This window comes from Musca vetustissima, unplaced genomic scaffold (genome assembly GCF_032173495.1).
Source record: "Musca vetustissima isolate MV318-11 ecotype Yass unplaced genomic scaffold, APGP_CSIRO_Mvet_v1 utg9226, whole genome shotgun sequence".
Lineage (NCBI taxonomy): Eukaryota > Metazoa > Arthropoda > Insecta > Diptera > Muscidae > Musca > Musca vetustissima.
In genome coordinates, this window is record NW_026885273.1 from 487361 (window position 1) to 508191 (window position 20831).

The window sequence follows — 20831 nt, forward strand, 5'->3', positions numbered from 1 at the left end:
TGAGGAGGCTATGCGCATAGCGAGTGAGTGGGGTGGTCGTGTTGGTGTGGAGGTGGCTTTCGACAAGACTTCGACGATGCTCCTTAAAGGGAGATTGTCGCACAGTCGTCCGCCACTCATTCGTTCTGGTGGTGTTAGTATTGGTTTCGTTTCCAAGGTCAAGTATCTTGGGATCATGGTTGCTGAACGCATGAATTTCACTGCTCATTTTGATTATGTCAGAGAGAAGATGTTAGCACTGGCAGGGAAAGTTAAGCGTATCCTTCGGAGCGATTGGGGCTTGGGCAGGCGTGCTGTCCGTACCATATATGGTGGACTTTTTGTTGCTTGCGCAACATTTGGTGCACCTGTGTGGTATAAGGCAGTAACCACTTCGGTGGGCCTGCGCAAGATCCAATCTATTCAAAGGATTATGCTGTTAGCGAGTATGCCCGTTTGTAGGACTGTATCTACGGATGCTTTGCAGGTTCTGTTAGGGGCAGCACCCCTTGACTTGGAGGTGATGCGTAGAGCTATCATCTTTAAGATCAAGAAGGGACTGCCGCTCTCTGAAGTTGATTGGATTTCCGCATCTGAACTGGCCGGGGATATGAGGAGGAACAAAGAACTCGTAAATGAGCGACTTGTGTCTAGGTGGCAGACAAGATGGAATGAGAGTAATAATGGTCGGGTGACGTACGCCTTTATCAAAGACGTGACCTTCGTACAGGATCGACCAGACTTTGGCTTTGGTCTTAGTCTGGGGTATTTACTGACGGGGCACGGTTCGTTGAATGCGTTTTTGCATAGGCGAACTTTGTCTGACTCTCCGGATTGTGGTTGTGGTGGGGGACCTGAGGATGTCATGCACGTACTGACTCAGTGCATGTTTTATGATGACGTTAGAGACTTGGCCAGAATGGGTATTCGCAGTACCCAGGATGGTTGGGATCTAACAGCTTCGGTCGTGGGGGACGAGACATATGCGGCACTTGGCGTGTTTGCGAGGGAGGTGTTTACTAGGAGAAGGACTAGACTTAGTGGAGGTGATCCTCGGAGCTAGTCGTCATCTGGTGTATGGTCCTGTTCATGAGCTGCTTAGCGTTTCCCTGTGCCGGCTCATCGTTTTGCTGGCCTCGGAGGTTGGCAGTTGAGCGGTATTGGTGTGTGGCTCCATTCTGTGGAAGTCATGCACCGACTCCGCTAAGCTGCCGTGGTGAGTGGTTGCTTGCTCGTGGTGTTGGTGGTTGCTGGTGCCTACTGCATTGTCATGCCTATGGTAGTGTAGTGGCGCTTGGGGTGAGGTGTGTGGTTGCGCTGGAGGTGGTGTTGGTTTGGTTTGTCGCTCTGCGTGTGTGTGTGTGTGTGTGTATGGGTAGGTGCTGGTCGCTGTGTCTGTTGGTGGTGCCGAACTGTCCGTATGGACGTGTTTGGCTATGGCCATTGGTTGATGGTTTTCGGGTGTTTGGTCCGACGGGCTGGACATTCGTGAGGGTGTCTAGTCACTGTCCTGAGTGTGTGATCCGACGGGCCGGATACCCGAGTGGTTATGGTCACTGTCCTGTGTGGGTGTGAGATGTGTGGTCTGATGGGAGGTTGTGTTGCGGTGGTGGTTTCGGTCGCTGGTTGTCTGTTGGTGGTGTCGAACCGTCTGTTTAGACGTGTTTGGCTGGGGCCCTTGATTGCTCGTTGTTCGGGTGCTTGGTCCGACGGGCTGGACATCCGTGAGGGTGTTTAGTCACTGTCCAGTGTGTTTGATCCGACGGGCCGGATACCCGAGTGGTTGCGGTCACTGTCCTGTGTGGATGGTTGTGTGGACTGTGGTGAGGTTGGGAGGTTTGTTGTTTTGGTGTGTGTGTGTTGTGCGGAATGCCCGTGAGGGCATTCTGGTGTTCCGGTGGTGTGTTTGGTGTCTTTGGGTTTACTAGTCCCGGATCGTGGATCGAAACTAGTAGGGTCACCATTCCCGAACTTTGTAGGCTTGTGGAATGATCATTGGGTCAGGATGGAGACGGTGTGGGAATTAGCATCGAGAGGTGTTGGTTTTTGCATCTGTTTTCATCCTCTCTTTGTGGTCATTCCATTGTGGAGAGCCTGCAGTTACAAGTTCAAATGGTAGTAGCTTCGGCTACGAAAACGTGCAGAGTTTAGTCTGTGGGGGACCATTCCCGGACTAGCAGGCTTGTGGAATAATTGTTGGGAGGGGTGAGATGCATGGTGGCTACCAATATCGTGTGATGTTGGTGGCCACTTTTGCATTGTATCCCCTTTCAGCAATTGTTTCATTGTAGAGAGCCTGCATGTTTAGTCCTAATGGTAGTAGCTTTGGCTATGAAGCTGGGCAGAGGCTATAGTCTGTGAGTGACCAGTCTCGAACTGTTTGGGGTTCTACTGGTAATAGCTTTGGCTATGAACCTGACCGAAGGTTTCGGTAGCACGGGTGTCAGGGCCCCTAGGTCTGCGGATCTAGCCTGGCAGTTGGTGTTGGCCCTTCGGGGAGCATCGTGCTGGTTGTGGTTTATACCCAAATCGCGGGGAGAGCTTTGGCTCGGTGTGGAGTTGCATTACAACCGGGTGCCTGACCCATAGAAAGGCAGGAGTTTTAGATGGGCTCCGCTCCTCATCCAAGGAGGTGATCGCGTCCAAATACGTGTGATCGATTGGTACCTGCATTTCGGTGTGGGGGCGTTGGTTGACGCTTTGTATTAACTGGTGTTTACAGCACCGTGGGGTAAGACCGCAAGGTAGGTACCCACGTACTCTAAGCATCTCTGTATAAAATCCTCGTATTTATGAATGTCAATGTAACAAATTTTCAAGAATAATAATGATGAATGGGTAAATATACGAATAATCGGTTCCATGTTGAGAAATGCATTTCATTTCAAAATTGTATCAGCATAGACTACATTCGGGATATACGGCGATGATCCACATATTCCAAGTTTCGACAGGTTTAAAAAGTTGTTAGTTTGAGCCGGTTATGTGGTACACTGTTTCGTATTCTCTTATTTGTTGGAAAAATTCTCGAATACTCCAGGCAAACAAATTGTGGTGCAAAACTTAGAATTAACCTCCTATGTTCCTCAAGCTGAACAGTCGCCACAAGACCAGTATAACCGAATAAACAGGCTACCATTTGATTCGAATTGCTTCTTACACAAACAGTTTTCCTTGGATTTGCTTAATTTTCAAAGGCCCACACTGTTGACTGCTGTTTTGTCTTGGACGCATATATGATTATACACCTTTTGAAGCACCGTTATCGTATTTTTTCCACAATTATGATTTTTTTTAAATTTATTTTCCTACACCTCACAGAAAATACAAAATCTGGTGTTCCTAAATTCTTTTTGGCCATTATTGTTCTATATTGAACTGCAGAGCTTTTATTAGAAGTGGATATTCATACTTTTGGACTTTTCTATACAATTTATAAATTGTTGAGGGATTTTCCTGTAGGATCGATCGATCGATGTGCAATATTTGGGTCAATTCGAATTATCAATTGGCTTAATATGAGACTTACTAATGATGACGCTTTGTGGGTGATGGACAATTAGGAGTGTACCAATAGACCCTATCTTTGATCATGATATAGACTTAATAATTTCTGCAAATAATTTTTCAGCAATTTTGACCATTTTGTGAGAAAGTTACCAGAAGGAGTAGGATATATTCCCTATCTTCGAACTTGTTAAAATTATCCTCTGTTGCAGGGACTCGAAATGCTCATGAGCTATCGACAATTTGGATTCGATTAACAAATGCCTGGTTACGTTAATTTTTGAAGGGAGTAACCGATGGCACATGGTAATATTTTTTTCCAGTATTAAATTCATTGTCAATTTGTGAAAACGCGGCCATGTGGCATTTCGGATTCTTATAGAGTAAGACACATTTACGAAGAAAATTTTCTATGTAGGTCTTTGTTTAGACACAGCCCTAAAGGTTTCATTTTTCTAACCTGAGTGTCTGTATTTTGGTTCTTCATTTTCTTGTTCTTAGCAGACAATTTAAAGTTACATAGTCACCATATGAAGTTCTTGACATGTTAAAGAAGACATCGATGCACACCATATGTTTGAGGGTAATAAAAGCCGACCGACGAACGAAGTTTTTACTTGTTTTTGATCCATTTTTCGAAGATAGGGTTTTAAGTACTACCTAAATTAGTGTCTGTTAAAAAATATCTATGTAGTACGAAATATGTGGCGTATAATATTTGGTAATGGTTGATACTTACTCAATTAGCTGGTTTGTTACAGAACGGTTGTTCCATAAGCCGAGCTTAAAACAGATTTCCAAGCGCGTCGGTCTTGTGCGCAAGTCCACCAATTTGGAAGACCACTTTCCAAGATGTTGTTTTTTACTTGGCCTTTCCATCTAATTCGTGGCCTTCCCCTTCTACGGGAACCATCAGTAGGCTCATTTTTATATACCTTTTGAGCTGAGGCACTTTCATTCATCCGCATAACATGGTCTAGCCACCGTAGTCGCTGCTGCTCAATACGACTGACTATGTCGTTGTCCGCGTATAAATTGTAAAGCTCATGGTTCATTCGACGCCGATATTCACCGTCGACGCAGATCGGCCCGTAAATCTTCCGGAGAATTTTTCTCTCAAACACCCCAAGACCCCCATCTGCTTGCGCAAGTACCCATGCTTCTGATCCATATAATAGCACGGGTAGTATCTGCGTCTTATAAAGTGTGAGTTTGGTCCGGCGGGAGGTGGCCTTGTTTCTAAACTGCTTACTTAGACCATAGTAGCATCTGTTGGCCATCACAATCCTTCTCCGAATTTCAAAACTGATGTCATTTGTCTTATTTACTATCGGTATCCATTATAATCTGCCCGAATTCTCTAAATTCAAAGTTCGTGAGAAATGAATTAAGGTTATGCACTACCTTTATATATGTGAGGTTTTATTATTAATACTATATCATGTAATATCTCTGGAAATGGCACAGTCAAAATGCATCGATACAAATTATATATATATATATATATATATATATATGGGCAATATTGCCAATTTTTTAACATAGCTGAAGCGGAGGTTCACCCCTTTATAACTCGGGAACTACTTAAGTATATGAAACAAAGTGAATAGTTTTGGTTTAATTGTTCTGTCGTTGCAAACTGTTCATGATATTGACCTCCAAACTTTATTTTGGTGGAAGCTGTGTCTACTTTAATGTAAAAAAATGTGTAAAAACTGGTTGAGGCGAACCAGTTTTTTTCTGTTCTCTATCGATTTGTGACTAAGCCACTCATTGCACGGACTTCGTGTCAAAATAAAACTAGAAGCCAACAAAATTGGGACTACGCCCCTTATGTATCATTTTTCAAAATTGTAACTGCATCTTGCTTTAAATGATGCTGACATTTTGAAGCTCGATTTTGAGTGTTTTTTTAATTTTACTTCTAGCTTTAATACGCAAACAGGAATTTATAAAAATCGATTATAAGATTATTGTAGTCGCGAATCTGCATAATTTGATATGTATTTTGTGTATGTAGTATGCACAGCTTCAGAGTAATACTCATCCGAAGGTGCGAATTTTGTGCGATCAAATTTCTAAAAAACCTATTTTTCGGGCCAAATTTTTAGATCTGTCAACTGAATGATATGGGTACCCGCGATCAATAAGGTTTTTTACGTTTCGGATGATATAAAACCTTCTTCGTGAAAATCCATCTACTAGAACGGCGGGAACTGGCCTTCCAAAAACACGAAATTGTTTGAAAATATCGCGGATTTATTTGCGTTTTCTGTGTATCATTTCCGCTTCAATAAATGACCTCATACGGATTTGATCTTTTTCGAAAAGAGAACTTTAAAAACTTCAGCCGAAAGAGAGATGTACGCAATTTATCTCAAAAATAGATTGTGCTGGCACATCCATGGTTCTTAATGGACCACATTGAAATGGTATAGATCGATGTATTTTTTTAGGGTGCACACCGAAATCGGATGCGCGTTAATGGCATATGGAGTTTTCGGAAATTATTCGCGTTTTACGATTTTTTGGGTACTTTAATGTAACGTGTGGCACATCTTAGCCGTCAAATGAAATTTTGCAAAATATATGTGGATTGGAAGATAAACTTCAGTACTTCCTGAAAACCGCATGCGCATCAGATGATTTTGAGAATTACGCGATTTAGACGCAATTTAAAATGTATATTTCATAATATTTTTTTATTTTAAAATTTATTCCTATTTATAGAATTCTAAGATTTATCGGAGGGTCTTGATATAATCCGCAAGGCGTATACTTATACACAAAAAGTTATTATTATTAAATATGTCAATTTTTCGGCGAAATTCGGGTAAAATAGCAGAATAACTCCAACATTTTTTTCTGAAATTTCTTGTATACAATTAAAAAAATAAATATGATGACATTATTTTTTCGAACCAAAAACAAATATTTTTCCTCAATATCTTGTTTTGTTGTCGCTTTGATTTACAAACCGCTACACGGACTTGTGTGATTTTGATATCATTTGATTCATCATGGAGTTTAGATTATGTGGATATTTTTCAATTAATTTTTAGGTGTGTGTATGTCATTAATATAATGAAAATATTGACGTAATCTCCTATAATTTTATTATTTTTCTCATATTTCGCGAAGATGTGCAACTTTTTCGCGATTATTATAATATATATATCATATCAAATATATATATATCAAAGTTTTTGGTCAATATAATAAACGGCGTAATTTTAAGATTTTTTTCTTATGCCCAAAATTAAAACCTCGATAACTTTTGCGCGCATCCACCAAAAATTTGATCCCGAACGGTTTCGGAGTCAGAACATTTTTCTCTATATGTGTACCAAAAATCATTGATGTGCCACAAAAACAAAAAAGCTGATTTTTTGAAAATGAAATATTAAAAAATTGGCAATATTGCCCATATATATATATAACCATATATATAACCATATTCATTCAGCAGTAACACCCTTTTTCTCAAATTCCCACAATAGTTTCAACCATATTTGTGGTTCGTTCAACGTACTTTGGAATAATTTAACCACTTTTCTTCCCACATCGGCGTATCAACAAACCAAACCTCTCCAGCCCATTATGGAACAACTTCACTCAACCACAATTAACTTTTCTATTTCAAAAATAATTGAGAGTTTGAAAGCTTCAAAGGTTTGTACGTGTATGTGCTGGTTGCGAGTGTGTATGTTAGTGCATATATGTGTCATTGATATGTGTATGTGTGTGTGTGTGTTGACACACATAAACCCCGTGTGGAGATGTTTGCAATCCCAACTCTTTAGATTTGAGAATTGATCGCGTAACTTTCCTCAGCGTCGTTTACCAAACATTCGCAAAAGGCAATGTTGGTTAGTTATGCGCTCCGCATCGTTTGTTAACTAAGTATCCGCAAGGGGACGTATAAACACTCCAGCGACAACAACAACATCAACATGTTTGTTTGTTGCCACAACATGCGTGCGTGCATGCATTTCCAATGTGTTTACATTCTCATTTGCTGACAAACTATTAACAAGCGTTTTGATGGTTTCAAATTCTCCAGATGCAAATGTTTGCACAAAACTGTAAAAGCGCTGTGCCACGAGGTACGTTATATTTTAATAAGATTACAAATATGTTGATAGTAATCAGGATGTTTAGAAATTTCAATATACATTTTTCATCATGCTGGGATATATTTGAGTCGTTTATTTTGCAAATGGTTTAAGTCCATATTTCTTATAGTGAAATATTTAAATATATAGAATGGGCTTAAACCACTTTCAAAATAAACGACATAGCCTATCGCGAAGTATAGTTATATTTGGTCTGTAAAGGTCTCCCAATATAATTGGGAATTTACGGTAAGTACATCTTTGGCCCTTTTAATACAAATTTTCTATAGTATCATAGGCTTAGTTGTGATGTTTATTCCGTCTCCTTATCTTCAAATTCCTTTAACTGCCCCGCCTCGTACCAGTACAAAGGTTAATGTACAACGTGTACAAACAATGTGCACAAATGTAGAACTCTATGCTAATTATGTTGTGCAACATGATTTCTGCCATCACACCGCCAACATACACCAACTACTACATACACACAGCACACACACTCAGACACACTAGTCCATATTCATGTGTACACATTTACGTTACAAGAAAATGGTTAGTTGGACAATATCCTCACACAACTTGGAACACTGATTCTTTGTTTTACACTTTCGCGATAATTTTTAATTACACTCCACATTTTATTAGCAACGTATTTTTTCAGTTTTACTTTTTGTTTTGCCATGGTGAAAAGTAGTCGAATTTATCAAATTTCACAAAAGTTAGTAATGAGTGGTTGCATACTGAATTGAATTGAAATATGAGAGCCATTTCCAATTGCTTCAATCGAAATTTTAAAATTAGGACATCAATTATTTTACCATAAACCGGAATATAAATCAGTATTTTAAAAGTTAAAAATAATATGGTTTTAACTTTATCAGTGAAGGTAATATTGGTATGGTTTTAAATCGAACAAATTATATTTTCATATCAATTCATTTTAATTAAAAATTGTTCAAAATAGCGGGACTTCGGAACGGAATTTAAGCCCTTCTCATATAGACAGGCGGAAAATTTGACTAATGCATCAATATTTTAAACTAAATTTTTTTCTCAATAACCGGACTTGGCCGGCTACCTAAGACAGATGGAAAATTCGGCTACGCCATCGAACATTTCTTTTAAATAAACACGTTTTTCTTAATAGCCGCCGATATTACCATCATCGTCGGTCCATAAATTACGATGTTATGAGTATATGAATTCCACAACTTCAGAGGTCCATATCAAGGAAAGTATGAATGGAGATGAAATTCGGTGAAATTTGACTAACTGCGACAATATAGGCTCCAAACATTTTGCGGAATTTTGAAACCCCAGCCGATTTGTTTAACCTAACTATATGTAATGATGTGGTATTTTCTTTTCACAAAATTTTGATAAGGCGCCATTTTAGGAATTCTATATCAATTGATTATATATCAATTTTTTAATTAATTTATTTTCTGTTTGCTTATTCTGGCATATATTTCTTATGTGTATAATTACACTATGACACAATTTTCAACCTGAAAATTTAAAATCTTATTATTTCAAGATTTTAGTGCCGCACTATGTGCTACAAACTGAATGATTGTTTAATATGATATATGAATTATATAATAAAAATTGGCAATCACTGTGAAGCACAAATAAAACGTATATCGTATTTATTTTCAAAATATACAGTTTCCCCTTAAAACATCGCACCTTCAAATACACAAAATTTTTAACAATAGCCTAAAGCCGTTTGAAAAAAAAAAAATATGTCTATAATTAAATTTTGTTTACAGCTTTTGTTCATTCGACTGTAAGATTTCCGTTGAACTGAAAAGAAATATTTTTCACAATGATAAATGCTAAATGTGTTGGTTTTTTCTCTTTAGTCCTGAAATATTTAATGATTTCTCATCGATGAATGAAAGACTGACAGACGGACGGAATGGCAGGGAGTTGACCTCAATATTCACTTGAACGTCAGCTGTAAATGAATTGTTTGCCGAAGCATTCTTGGTTAGGAGGCAGTAGGGTTTGAGTCCCTGCAAACAAATTAATTGCTCGTTGTTTTAACGAATGGCTACATTTTTTTTAAATTGATTTTATATTTTATGTATGCTATTCATTTATTGCTCTGGGTTACACGCCACCACCATAAATGTGGCAACGTTCCAGCTTTGCTCTATGCAGTCCAGTCCTATCCTTTGTTCAAACCATCCTATTAATCTTTGTTTTATTGAAACAAATAATAAATATTGAATATTGAACTGCTCCGTTTATTCTGGTGTTTTCGTTTCGATTTTGTGTTGTTTTTATTTCATCGCACAATCCCTAGGCCACCGGTTACCCCGCCCCACACAAATCCATCAATCCATCCATTGATATGAGAAAAATAGAATAAACAAAACCGAACAAGAATACATCCAATCAAATCCATCTTTTATCCATTTAAAGATTGTCGGTGTTTAGTCCGTCCATGGCAAAGCACATGCTCAGGCTGTGGCTGCATCCAGTACAGGTTTTGTTTTGATATTTATTCCACAAGGATTTTTATTACTCGTCCAATAAATATTATGTGTTGCATTTCCTTGAAAATCCTTTTTGGACTCGACATGTGGCCATCCATCCAACTGTGTTTTAGTGTATGCACAGCAGCTATGGATCCGTCCTTCTTGGCTTTAGACAATTTATATTTTGTTTTTCATTTTTTTCTGAGTAAATAATATTTAAATATAGATTCTGTTTGATTTTTATGTAGTAAGGATCAGTAAATATTTGAAAATAACAACAATTTCAGATGAGTCATGTGTTTAGTCCTTTTTTTGTAAATTACTTTGAAAAATATCCCCCTGTGGACAGAAGTAGACGATTTATTTAAGTTAACTTAAATGAAAGATACTTTTGTGATTCTTATTTTTGTCCATAGAGAATTTGCCGTATTGAAAGGAAAACACTTTGTGGTATATATTTTGATGTTAGCAATGTTAGACTCATTACTATTTTAAGGAATGGTGACTAAGAGCTCCATAAATTGGAGGAGATATTAATCGGCATTGACGCCAAATTAATGTCCTCAGTTAATGAGCGTTAAAATTATCCTCAATTGTGGTGGCTACCTAAATATATTTTATTTTAATTTTTCCAAAGACTATACAACTCGGAATTGACCGTCTTACGATGCTCAAGCCCAACAGGGGCCACATGACCTGTTTTGCTTAAGTAACATGCGACCATTTACTTCGAAATGCTTTCAGTACCAGAAGAAGGAACCGTAGGCTTCATCTTTTAATTTGACCTAAGTTTAGTAAAATGAGTAAAAAAGTGTCAGTCGGTGTTGCCGACAGATATATACACTTAGCCTATGGTGTGCGGAGGTCTTTGGTATCACACACAGGTTTTATTATTCGCTTCATATAAAGTAAATGTTTTTTATACTCCCAAATTAAGATTTTCAAGATTATAAAATATTGAACACTAGGGGGAGGTACCACAAAGAGAGGGCAGACGGGTCCCACCTTCGACTTGATCTAGGCTTGGTAAAGATAATAGGTTTGGACATTACATCCGCCCAATTTTGGATTTATAAATATAAAAAGTTGTGACCATTTGTGTGGGAGGTACAAGAAGGAGTGGACCAATGCGTCCCATCTTCGGACTTGATCTAATCTTTGTAAAGATAATAGATTGTGCAAAGTTTGGTTAAAATCGACCACCTTCTGACTAGATCAAGACTAGGTAATGATACAAGGTTGTGCAAAGTTTGGTTGAAATCAGATATTACATTCCCTTGATATTGGATTTATAAATATTGAAAATGTTGACCATTTGTGGGGCAGGTACCAGAATGAGTGGACCAATGGGACCCATTTCTAGACTTGATCTAGGCATGGTAAAGATAATTGTTTGTACAAAGTTTGGTTAAAATCGGATAGTCGGTTCGCACGATTTTATAATTTATTATATCGACTCCAAATTGTCTGAAACGAGTTGGGTCCAAAGAACATGGGGTCTAAAACCAATATTTCGATGAGGCACATTTTTGCCGTAGCAAAGTGGCTGAAGGTATTAATATTACAATCTGCAATGTTTGGAGCAATTTAATGTTCTATAAACAAGCATATGTGCAAGTTTTTGAAATTATGGTCCATTGTTGAGGTGTCAAAACCCATTGATTTTTACACAGTCTACCTTATTGATCTTGAATATCGAGTCCAGAGTAACGGGTCTTAAGTTTTGTTAAAATATGTTCAGATGGCACATGGAGGACACCATGTCTATTCAATTGACACGGAACTTAGCATGGGCTAACGACTTGAATGGTATGACATTTATTGAGTATATATATATATATATATATATATTTCCCTCCGACTGTATGTAAAATGTACGATTATAGGTACATTGATGGTTGATGACAGCTTAATATGCATGGAACCAAAATGATAAATAATATGATTTCGCTTTAGAGTTCAAATGGACTTCACTTTCAATATAAAAGATATTGGATTAACTTTTTTCGAGGCGCCATCAGCTAAATCTACTTCCAAAAATATTGAATCACATTCATACATTTCTAATTTTTTTCACATTACATACATATATATTTTCATATTATTTTTTTTATTTGTTTCCCATTAAATGTTTGTAACTCACCACTTCATAAATATTGCAAAAACAATAAAACATAGCTACCCCTCGCATTGAGCGTAGCATTTTTAAGTTAACCCATAAGATATAAAGTTAAGGAGCATCCTTTTTAAAAATTAATATAAACTTTTAAAGAGGTTTTCATTAAAGTCGTTTGCAGAATGCTTGTAAAACACAATTGTTCTGTCAAGTTGGTCATCCTTCGCAGGCAGTCAAAGTTCAGTCAGTTATTTGATTTATATGTCCATTTAATATGTTGCTCTTGGGTTTCGTTTTGGGTTTTTACTCGCATCCTTGCTAAACAAGCGGTCGAGGGTCACAAAAAAGCAAACTGAAAAAAGCTACACAAAAACCCATACACACGTATGGATGTATGAATGTATATATCTGGCAATGGATGGTTGGTTGTTGTTGTGTACTTCTTCCTTCTTCTTTTATTGTATTTCATTTTGTTTGGTGTTTGAGTTTTAGTTTCCTTATTCTGGAGTGTGTGTGTTTTTTTAAATTTTTTGTTTTACATTTCTCGGTTCTCTTCCCTCTTTTGCTTTTTTCTTGTCTTTTTTGTTTATTCTGTTCTTGAATAGTAATGAGGTATTTGTGCCTGGCAATTCACTTAACTTTGCTTTAAAGTGCCTCTTAAATCCTTCATTAAGCAATAATTTAATGCTGTTTATTTCTGACAGAGTCCTTCTCCACTTTATACTCCATTTGTAGAAATTTCGTTATGTTTCGTTTAGCTTTTTTCTATCTAAAACAAAATCATTTCCTTTTGCATTTTAATGTTGCTCTTCCTTTTTTTTTTTTGAAGTTTTTGTTTTGGAAAATGAACTGTTTTTGCAATACGAACAAAAAACGGAGCCCAATGAAATTGTAAAAATAGTAGTTTTTAATGGTGTATGTATTCGAAAACTATATTTTGTATGTAGATGAAATATATTCCTTTCGTTTATTTTGTACAATAACCGAATCAATGTAAGCTAAAAGCAGTGTGTTTGACATACATCAAGACATTCACTTTTAAAAACGAGTTGTCTCAAAACACACCTGTCACATGAGTGAAGAAATTCGTCAATAAAAATATATAAATATTTTTTTAATAAATGTAGTAATTTGTACTGTTTTTTTTTTCAGATTATACGAGAGCGGTTACCACATTACCCAGAGCGAAATAGTATAGTCTGGAATACAGCACCAGGTGCTCTTCTTACACTCCCAACATTCGCTGATAGTTCCAGGTGAGTTCAATTTGTATTTTTTAAATACTTTTATATAACAATTTCTGTGTAGTATTTGTTTAAAATATTTCAACATCACAATACGTAGTGAAAAATATAAAGATAAAAAGTGGGGTATATATTTGTTGAACCTATAGAATATGTAGTATACACTTTAAATTTATCCTTAATTTTGTACGTTTGTGGAACTAAAATTAATTTTATGTCGATCAACAGAATGAGTGGACGCTTTGAAATTTTCCATGAGGTTCGAATGGTCACCGATAACCTATAATTTTAGTGATGAGAATATTGGACCGAAAACATATTTTTTGGTGTTTTTTAAGTATAGGCCACGAACATCACAACACACGTGTTCAAAGTTTGGATGAAATTGCGTTGTCCCTTGGAGAGTTAGCGTATGCACCAACCAGACAGAAAGTTATAGTTTCGTGGAAATTGAATCCGGATTTTTCCGCTCACTGGTTTTTAAATACTTTTATATAACAATTTCTGTGTAGTATTTGTTTAAAATATTTCAATATCACAATACGTAGTGAAAAATATTAAGATAAACAAAGTGCCGACCTATAGAATATGTAGTATACACTTATCCTGAATTTTGAACGTTTGTGGAACTAAAATTAATTTTATTTCGATAACAGCATAAAAATATAAAAATCAAAGTATGTTAACGTGTTCAAAGTTTGGATGAAATTGCGTTATCCCTTGGAGAGTTAGCGTACGCACCAACCAGACAGGCACGCGACTCCGAATATGTCTGAATCGGATTAGGCCATAATAATCTTGGGCTCGGTTAGGCTACGTCTAAAGTGACGAAGCAAAGTCACAAGCCCTCATTAGTCATAAAGCTGAGTGCATAAAAATATAAAAATGAAATAATTATGGGTTTTTACGTTTATTTCGGCATAAACTCTAATTTTAAAGTATTGAATTGAAATTTGGTTTGTATACAAGATGACTCCCAAGATGACCTACCAATTTTCATATGATTCGGCTGTTTATGATGCTATTGAAGTGAAATTTGGTTTGTATAATATTTTTATGATCCCAAGATGACCTACCAATTTTCATATGATTTGGGCACTATTTCATATAACTGCATATAGCAAAAAGTTTGTTCCTTACTTCGGCTATATTTCCATTACTGACTGCTTTATTCAAAACAAAGGCCATGTCTCCGTCGTTGGATATTTTGGCTGAAACCGTAGCAGCATTGACTACCAACGGCGTTGCATGTATATTTTGTGAAGCAACTTCGGAGGCTAATTTCCTTTTTAGCCTAGGTCCAGCATCTTCATAATTTCATTTTGGCGACCTATTTTGTTTGGGGAAACATACTGCTCATCCATTATATAATTATACTTTTGCTAAGCCATTTTGAATGTTTAGTTTTTAATCGCTCTAATTTACGGTTGAACTTTGGCAAATGCTTTTTTATATAATTAACAAAATCTTTAGCTTGTTTTGATATCAAACGCATTTGGTCTTCATTTATACTGATATTATGATATTCTGTAACACATATTTCACAAGTGCATCTTCTGAGCGATTGTTGCTGCTCCAAATTTCAATAAGCGCTGCATGGGTAAACACATGTTTATCAGTAAAACCACGTGTTGGCACAAAATAGAACAAAAAGGCTAGTTACTCATTAATTAACACACTTTTGTTAATAACTTGGCATTCACACCTTTTTGCAATGCTTTGCCATTCACAAGTTACACTCCACGGAACAAAACTACAATTTATAGATTTTATATAAAGTTATACATAGACAAAACATTTCACAGTATTACAACAACAGACAAATATGACAAAAAGGGCATCTCGTCTTAATTTTGCATACCTGCACTAACGTTTTCCATAATTACACATTTTAATTTTTTTCAATTTTGTCAAATTACAAGCACTCGAACATAGTTGATTTTTACCGCCAGTTGTACCAAAACAATGTGACTTTCAAACTGCTGACTTTTAAAGCTCGCCAGCAAAAAAGGTTGCCACCCGCATTCATATTAAATGTTTTTTTTTTTACAATTAGGAAATCAGTTTCATTTGAAAATATGAAAACAAAAAAATTTGACTTTATGCCAAAAAATCATACTTTTTACCCATAGTGCAGCCGTTTATTTGGTCCAAGCACAAACCCTATTTTAATTAGCATGAATTTGTGCCCAAAACATACTTTTGAATTGGATGGACTCAAATTTTATTTAAAAGGATCACCATTCTCCGTTTCAAAAAAAAAAGGAATTTAGTGTTTTCATTTAATTCCAAATCATAACTACTTAAGAATCACCCATACAAATTTAAAGTAAAATAAAAACCAGTGAGCGGAGCAGTATAGTCGGACGGGGCCAACCATATGATACCCCACAAAATTTCCACGAAAATTTGTGCAATATTTCGCGATATTTGCACCCTCTTGACCGATATTTGTGGCCTATAAATCGACTCGAAAAAAAACACCAAAAAAATAAGTTCACTTCATCCCAAAATTAGTATCTGATCATCACCGAAAATTATAGGCGTTGTCCTTGACCATAACTGGAACCTCATGGAAAATTTCAAAGTGACCAGCGCAATATTTTCGTCCCCTAGTGTGGGGATGGATTACTAAATAATATATGAATACGTAAGCACCTTTAAATATTTAAGTGTTACTCTCACATCCGAGTACATATACTATTAACTTCTGGGGTCTATGTCCTTCAGGAATAAATATATACGCTATAAAATACAAATTTTGTAATTTTTCACACAAAAGTCAGGGCCTATTTGATCCGCTAAATATTGGCCGATCTTTATCAAAACAGGCATACTTATTCTTTGGCCCGACCCCCTTCTCCTTGCAAAAATTCGCGGTGTTTTGGTCATAATTGCGCCCTCTGGAGCGACCAGAAAAACCGACAAAAATAAAGTTTTTGGTCCATTTCATCCCCTAAATATTAACCGATATTTTCCAAAAACAATAGGGGTCTTCATTGGCCAGAACCCATTCTACATGCAAAATTTCGTGAAGATTGCTCCATAACTGTGGCCTGTATCGTGTTTACAAATTATAATGGACAGACGGACGGACGGACACACATGTCTAGATCGACTGAGCTAGTCGAGATATGACGATCGGTATACTTAAAGGTGGGTCTAGGACCAATATTTTGCTGCGTTAAAAACTTTTGGGGCTGCACAAAGCTATAATACCCTGGCAACATAGTTGTGTAGGGTATAAAAAAATGAAAATACATTTGAAATTTCGAAAAATCGAAAATGAGGAGTCTCCTTAAATTGATTTATATTGCACCCAAAAATTTATATCCATTCCATTATTTGAGCACACCAAAGTGGCGTAGAGTATCATATTGTCGATCTTGTTCGCTTTTGTCCTCTCCTCTTGCAAAACGCTATTTAACATTCCCACTCCTTCATTTTTTGGTTTTTGCCACAAATTATGGGATATAAACCAATTACGCTCAGGACCCACTATTAACGTAAATCCAGGAAATTAAAGATTTTTTTAGGTTCTGCCTGGCATCAATAATACCATTTGGGGTCTTTAAATAGAGAATAAGTCATTTGAAAATTTTGCAAAAAAAAACCAGTGAGCGGAGCAGTATAGTCGGACGGGGCAGACCATACGATACCCTACACAACTACCACGGACTCAAATTTTCTGCGGATGTATATTCCGAGCCTGGGCAATATTTTGTGATATTTGCACCCTCTTACCCGATTAGAGGTAAACAGCTGACATATTTCCCGAATGTAGTATTCAGTACAGCTATTGTCCCTCAGTACAGCTATTGTCCTTACACTGACATATTTTTCGAATATTACGATATTGCATCGTCCAGATTCCCTTAACTATTGTTCAGTACAGCTATTGTCCTTACACTGACATATTTTTCGAATATTACAAAAAATTGGGATGTGTTGTGAGCTTTCATTTGTAATCTATAGATCGACTCGAAAATAACACAAAAAATTAAGTTTTCGGTCCACTTCATTCCAAAACTATTATCTGGTCATCACCGAAAATTATAGGCGTTGTCCTTGACCATAACTGAAACCTCATGGAACATGTCAAAGCGATCAGCGCTATAATTCCCCTCTGTAGAGTGATAATGGGTTACTAAATAATATGCGAATACGGAGATACCTGTAAATATTTAGGTGTAACTCCCACATCCGAGCACATACAACAATATAATTGGTATTAATTTAAAGGTCAACCACTCCTCTTGGATATAATATAAACTTTTCGGGTCTATGTCCTTCAGGGGTAAATATATATGCTATAGAATACAAATTTTGTCATTTTTCACACAAAAGTCCATTTAAAATTTAGTATTTGGTCCATTTCATCCCCTAAATATTAACCGATCTTTCCCAAAAACAATAGGGGTCCTTCATTGGCCAGAACCCATCATACATTTCGTGAAGATTGGTCCATAACTGTGGCCTGTATCGTGTTTACAAATTATAATGGACAGACGGACGGACACACATGTCTAGATCGACTCAGCTAGTCGAGATATGACGATCGGTATACTTAAAGCTTTGCCTAGGACCAATATTTCGCGTCGTTACAAACTTTTGGGGCTGCGCAAAGCTATAATACCCTGACAACATAGTTGTGTAGGGTATAAATATATATATGGAATATTAAAAAATTGGCAATATTAATTTTTTAATATTCCATTTTCATAAAATCAGCTTTTTTGTTTTTGTGGCACATCAATGATTTTTGGTACATATATAGAGAAAAATGTTCTGACTTCGAAACAGTTCGCGATCAAATTTTTGGTTGATGCGCGCAAAAGTTTTCGATGTTTTAATTTTGGGCATAAGAAAAAAATCTTAAAATTACGCCGTTTATTATATTGACCAAAAACGTTGATATATATCTTCCTCCGTAAAATAAGAATATGAATATATTATAATAATCGCGATAAAGTTGAACATCTTCGCGAAATATGAGGGGTCTTTGTGTAATTTCATAGGAGATTACTGAAATCGGATGCGTATAAAAATCGTATGCACGTTGCGTAATTTTTAGCCATTTTTAGGGTTTTTGCATAGTAAAGTGCATCGAGCGGCACACTTTGACCGCTAAATTAAACATCGAAAAATTCATAATTATTGAAAGACATTGATTCGGTTTATACGAAAACCGCATGCGTAGAAATGGACAATGGGTAAATATCCAAAGGGTAAATACCCGGTAAATTGGGTAAATAATTTGGTAAATTGGCTGTAATTTGGCACAGAGTGTTCTTTTTGAGTACAAAATGTCCATGCAAAATGTATTTATGTATGTAGGTCCACGTTTACTAGTAGCCCCCATACAAAGGTACCCCTATTTTGAGTATTTACCCAAAGCTTGGGTATAAACTCATTAACTGCCGAACTACATAACATAGGCGGCTAAAATTTTGCACACATGTTTCTAATGTCAAAGCAAATATAGAACTCCAACATGGGGTCCCTGGGTCCAAGTTTTGATATAGCCCCCATATCTCCATATCTCCCGATTTAAGGCATTTTTTGCCTATTAGACACATTTTAGAACCAAATTTTAGATGCAACCTTAAATTCTTACCGCCTTATTCTCCAATGCTAAATCCAATCGAAAATGCATTTTCAAAAATAAAAATATGTGCAAGAGCTGAGCTGTGTGACGTTTCAATGGAACATAACATTGTTGATGTAATCGAGCGAAGTATTCAAAAGATTAATCGGCAAAATTGTTCTAACTACGTTATGGACATGGTTTTGAAAATCCCACAAGCTGCAAATCGGGAACCCCTTCATTAAGATAAGCAGTTACCTTATCATCAACAATTTATTAAGTCAAATATGTATTTCGCATTTAGGACCTGTTATTCAATTATTGTTCTAAAATATTTACTTATTAAAATGTCAAGAAATACCCCAGTTTGTATTACTATTTATTTAGTTTTATGTAGTAAAGATATTAAATAAAATCACACCGAATTAAAGAATATTTATGTTAATTACATAGCCATACAACTATATTTGTTATTATTCTTTGATTTAATTTTCAAATATTGATTTAAAATTACTGCAAATATTATTAGTTTCATTCTATTTGTAAAAGGGTTCATTTAATCTGGAAATGCTATATATATTCTATATATATTCTCTAATAATCCTGAATAATAGATTTCAGCTCAAGTTCAATTAGTACCCAGAATATCGATTTTCTGCCACTTCGATTGGAAAAACATCCCAGGAATTGACGAGTTTCATTTAACTTCCAATCTCCACCAAAAAAGATGAATACCCAGCAATGAAATTCGAAACTGTGTTGGATCCAGTTGGTTTCGGATAAATTTTAATCCTTTATACTACCCTTATCACTTCGATGCCCTCTCTGAGGGAACTTTAAAGTTTATTAGTAATTGTGATTTTTTTTTATTTCAGCACTACTTTTGTGGTATAAGATATCAAATCAAAATATAGTCGTAATATAGATAGCAAACAAAAAAGGGGTTACATTATCTGTTCCGACAGGAAGATAGCTGATGCCAGCCGTCAGTCAACCTATTATTTTCAATCTTGCTTAAATCAACATGCAATGCAAATTGAAGAGTGTTTATATAACTCCATACCATTAGGATCCGTTATTTTGTTCGAAAGCTCGACTAAATGCATAATAGGGTGATCTGTAAATTCACCTTTCTGTCATGAAGGAGCTTGAAGTAGGTAGTAGTCAACATGCAAAATGCATTGCAAAAGGTTAAACATAGATCAAACCAAACTTCGATAAAGCCTCATTTCATCTGTGGGTATAAAAAGATCGAACTATTCCCTACCAATGTACTCCTTCAAATACTATTATTTTTACAGAATTAGCTAGAGTGTCAATTTTAAAATTAATACAACTTAGTTCATATAATTCCAATTTCCAATTGAATTAATTCTGTCCATTTAATTTGTTTTAAAATTTTTACTTTAAGTAAATATTTATCAACATAAGATAGAAACATTTTTTTCTCTGCCACGTAGCATTGTGGCAAAATAAAATTCGCCCCGAAAAAAATGTGCAGCATCGACATTAGTTTTCCGTAAGATTTGTGTGATATTGTATTGTAATTGACCTACATTTGGGCGTAGCACCTGACTACCGATGCCCGAAAGGAGTCGGAAGTAATTGCAATAGTTTTTTTTTCTTTTTTTTGTTTTCTTTATAAATAATGGTCGCATTTTCCATTTCTCTGCTCTTTCATTTTCATTCGTTCGTTGAACTACTGTTTCTGCTAGATGAACGGCTGGTTTAATGAACATTGTTGTTGTTATTGTTGATGTCATTTCTCTCATTTCCTATTTCGTTTCGCTTTTTTTC

The 20831-nt window shown here is 36.2% G+C and overlaps 1 protein-coding gene across 1 annotated transcript in view; it reads left to right on the top strand.

Moving 5' to 3' along the window:
• LOC133332471 (exostosin-1) overlaps positions 1 to 20831 on the top strand; it is a 227625-nt gene that overhangs the window by 202785 nt on the left and 4009 nt on the right. Inside the window, exon 6 of the mRNA XM_061540874.1 lies at positions 13356 to 13459. Within this exon, the coding sequence (XP_061396858.1) occupies positions 13356 to 13459 (104 nt within the window). The remainder of the gene's footprint in view (positions 1 to 13355; positions 13460 to 20831) is intronic.